General features: G+C 35.1%; 1 protein-coding gene across 1 annotated transcript; it reads left to right on the forward strand.

The window, feature by feature from the left end:
• Positions 1 to 488: 488 nt before the first annotated feature.
• LOC111033409 lies at positions 489 to 1819 on the forward strand (the record flags this gene model as incomplete). Its single annotated transcript, XM_022314120.1, has 3 exons — positions 489 to 719; positions 777 to 818; positions 903 to 1819. Coding segments are annotated over 3 exons (1190 nt in total), but the record flags the coding sequence as incomplete, so codon positions are not given.
• Between the last annotated feature and the right edge of the window lie 20 nt (positions 1820 to 1839).

Consider the following 1839-nt stretch of genomic DNA (forward strand, 5'->3'; position numbering starts at 1 on the left):
GTTGTGACGTATGAGGGTTATAGCAGTGGCGCATTTAGGGGGGGGCGAAGGGGGCGAATGCCCCGAGCGGCAAATTTTTATGAGTTTTTGGGGCGGCAATTTTATCGAGGGTATTTTTTTTTTTTATCACAAAATATACAACATTGATTGACGTAATGAAGTGTGCTCCGTACTTGGCCGAATCGGGTGATCTCCAGGGAGGCGTGACATAAATTATCAATAGTAAACGAAATCTGAATACTGCTGATTAGCGAACGGTAAACAAGCCGACCCCGCGCAGCGTACCACGCCTAATGAGGCAGTAAACGTTTACATAATCCGGGTGACTTCGGGTCTAACATCATGTTGGTGCTGTAAACGTTTCCATGTTTTTCGGAGGTTCCTATTATATGAATACGACTGATAACCACGATTAAAGATAGTACTATCTTTAATCGTGCTGTTAACGTATAAAACGAATTGTAATTTTTGATTTTTATGCTTCTTAGATAATGTTGGCCATAAAGCTGAACAAATGGCTGGAGTGGTTCTTTCAACAATTGAAAGTTTTAATTTGAACATTTGTAACTTAAGGGGACAATCTTACGATAATGCCAGCAATATGTCTGGTATTTATTCTGGTCTGCAAGCCAAGATTAAAGCTGTTAGTCCACTTGCACAATTTGTCCCCTGTTCAGCTCAATCTCTAAACTTAGTAGGCATAAATGCTGCTAGTTCTTGTAAAAATGCAGTGATGTTTTTTGACTTACTCCAAAAACTATATACATTTTTTTCAGTATCCACATATCGTTGGGATATTTTAAAGTCATCTGTTAAAAGTTTATCAGACACTAGATGATCTGCTAGAGATGACGCATGTAAATCATTGAATAATAATTGGAAATTAATTATTAATGCTCTAGAAAATTTAAAAAATGATAAATCTCAAAAGCCAGCTACACGCTGTGAAGCTAATGGTATTTTACAAAAATTATTGTCTTTGGAAACTGCTTTCATGTCTATATTGTGGGGCCAACTGCTTGAACGTTTTAATTTAAGTAGCAAACGATTACAATCTGTTGATATGGATTTAGTTAAAGTTGCTGAAATATATCAATCATTGATTTTTTATGTGATTGACTTACGAACAGATAGTGAATATGAACACTACAAAAAGTTAGCGATTGAAAAGTGTGGAATTGAGGACTTTGCTAGTACAATGAAACGAACAAAAAAAAGAAAAACATTTATTGATGATGGTCCAGCTACAGATGGTAGCAATGCAATTGATTTTAAAGTCACAACTTATCTGGCTATCTTGGATAGAATTCAGGCTGAGCTCATAAAAAGAAAAAATGCATACGATGAATTAAACAAGAAATACCAGTTTTTATTTTGTATTACGGAAATGACTTCTATGGAGGTAAGAGAAAAGGCTGCAGTTCTACAGCAAATCTATCAGGATGATCTTGGAAAAACTTTTCCAAATGAATGTGTTCACTTCAGGGCACACATGCTAAGTTTAAAAAAAATGAAGAAAATAGTCCCAGGGACCGCTCAGGATTTGTTGAATTTTATAAAAGTAAATAACCTGATTGAACTTTATCCATATGTAGACATAGCTCTTAGGATGCTAATATGTACTCCATCTAGCAATTGTTCTGCGGAGAGATCATTTTCTGCTCTTAAAAGAGTCAAAAATTATCTACGATCTACAATTGGAATGGAACGGTTAAACTCCTTAGCCATGCTCAATATAGAATGTAAGTTGACAAATGAACTCCAGTATGATGACATTATTGATGAATTTGCCAACCAACAGGCAAGAAAAAAATTGTAATTCAATTATTTAATAAAATA

This window comes from Myzus persicae, unplaced genomic scaffold, assembly GCF_001856785.1.
Source record: "Myzus persicae strain clone G006 unplaced genomic scaffold, MPER_G0061.0, whole genome shotgun sequence".
Lineage (NCBI taxonomy): Eukaryota > Metazoa > Arthropoda > Insecta > Hemiptera > Aphididae > Myzus > Myzus persicae.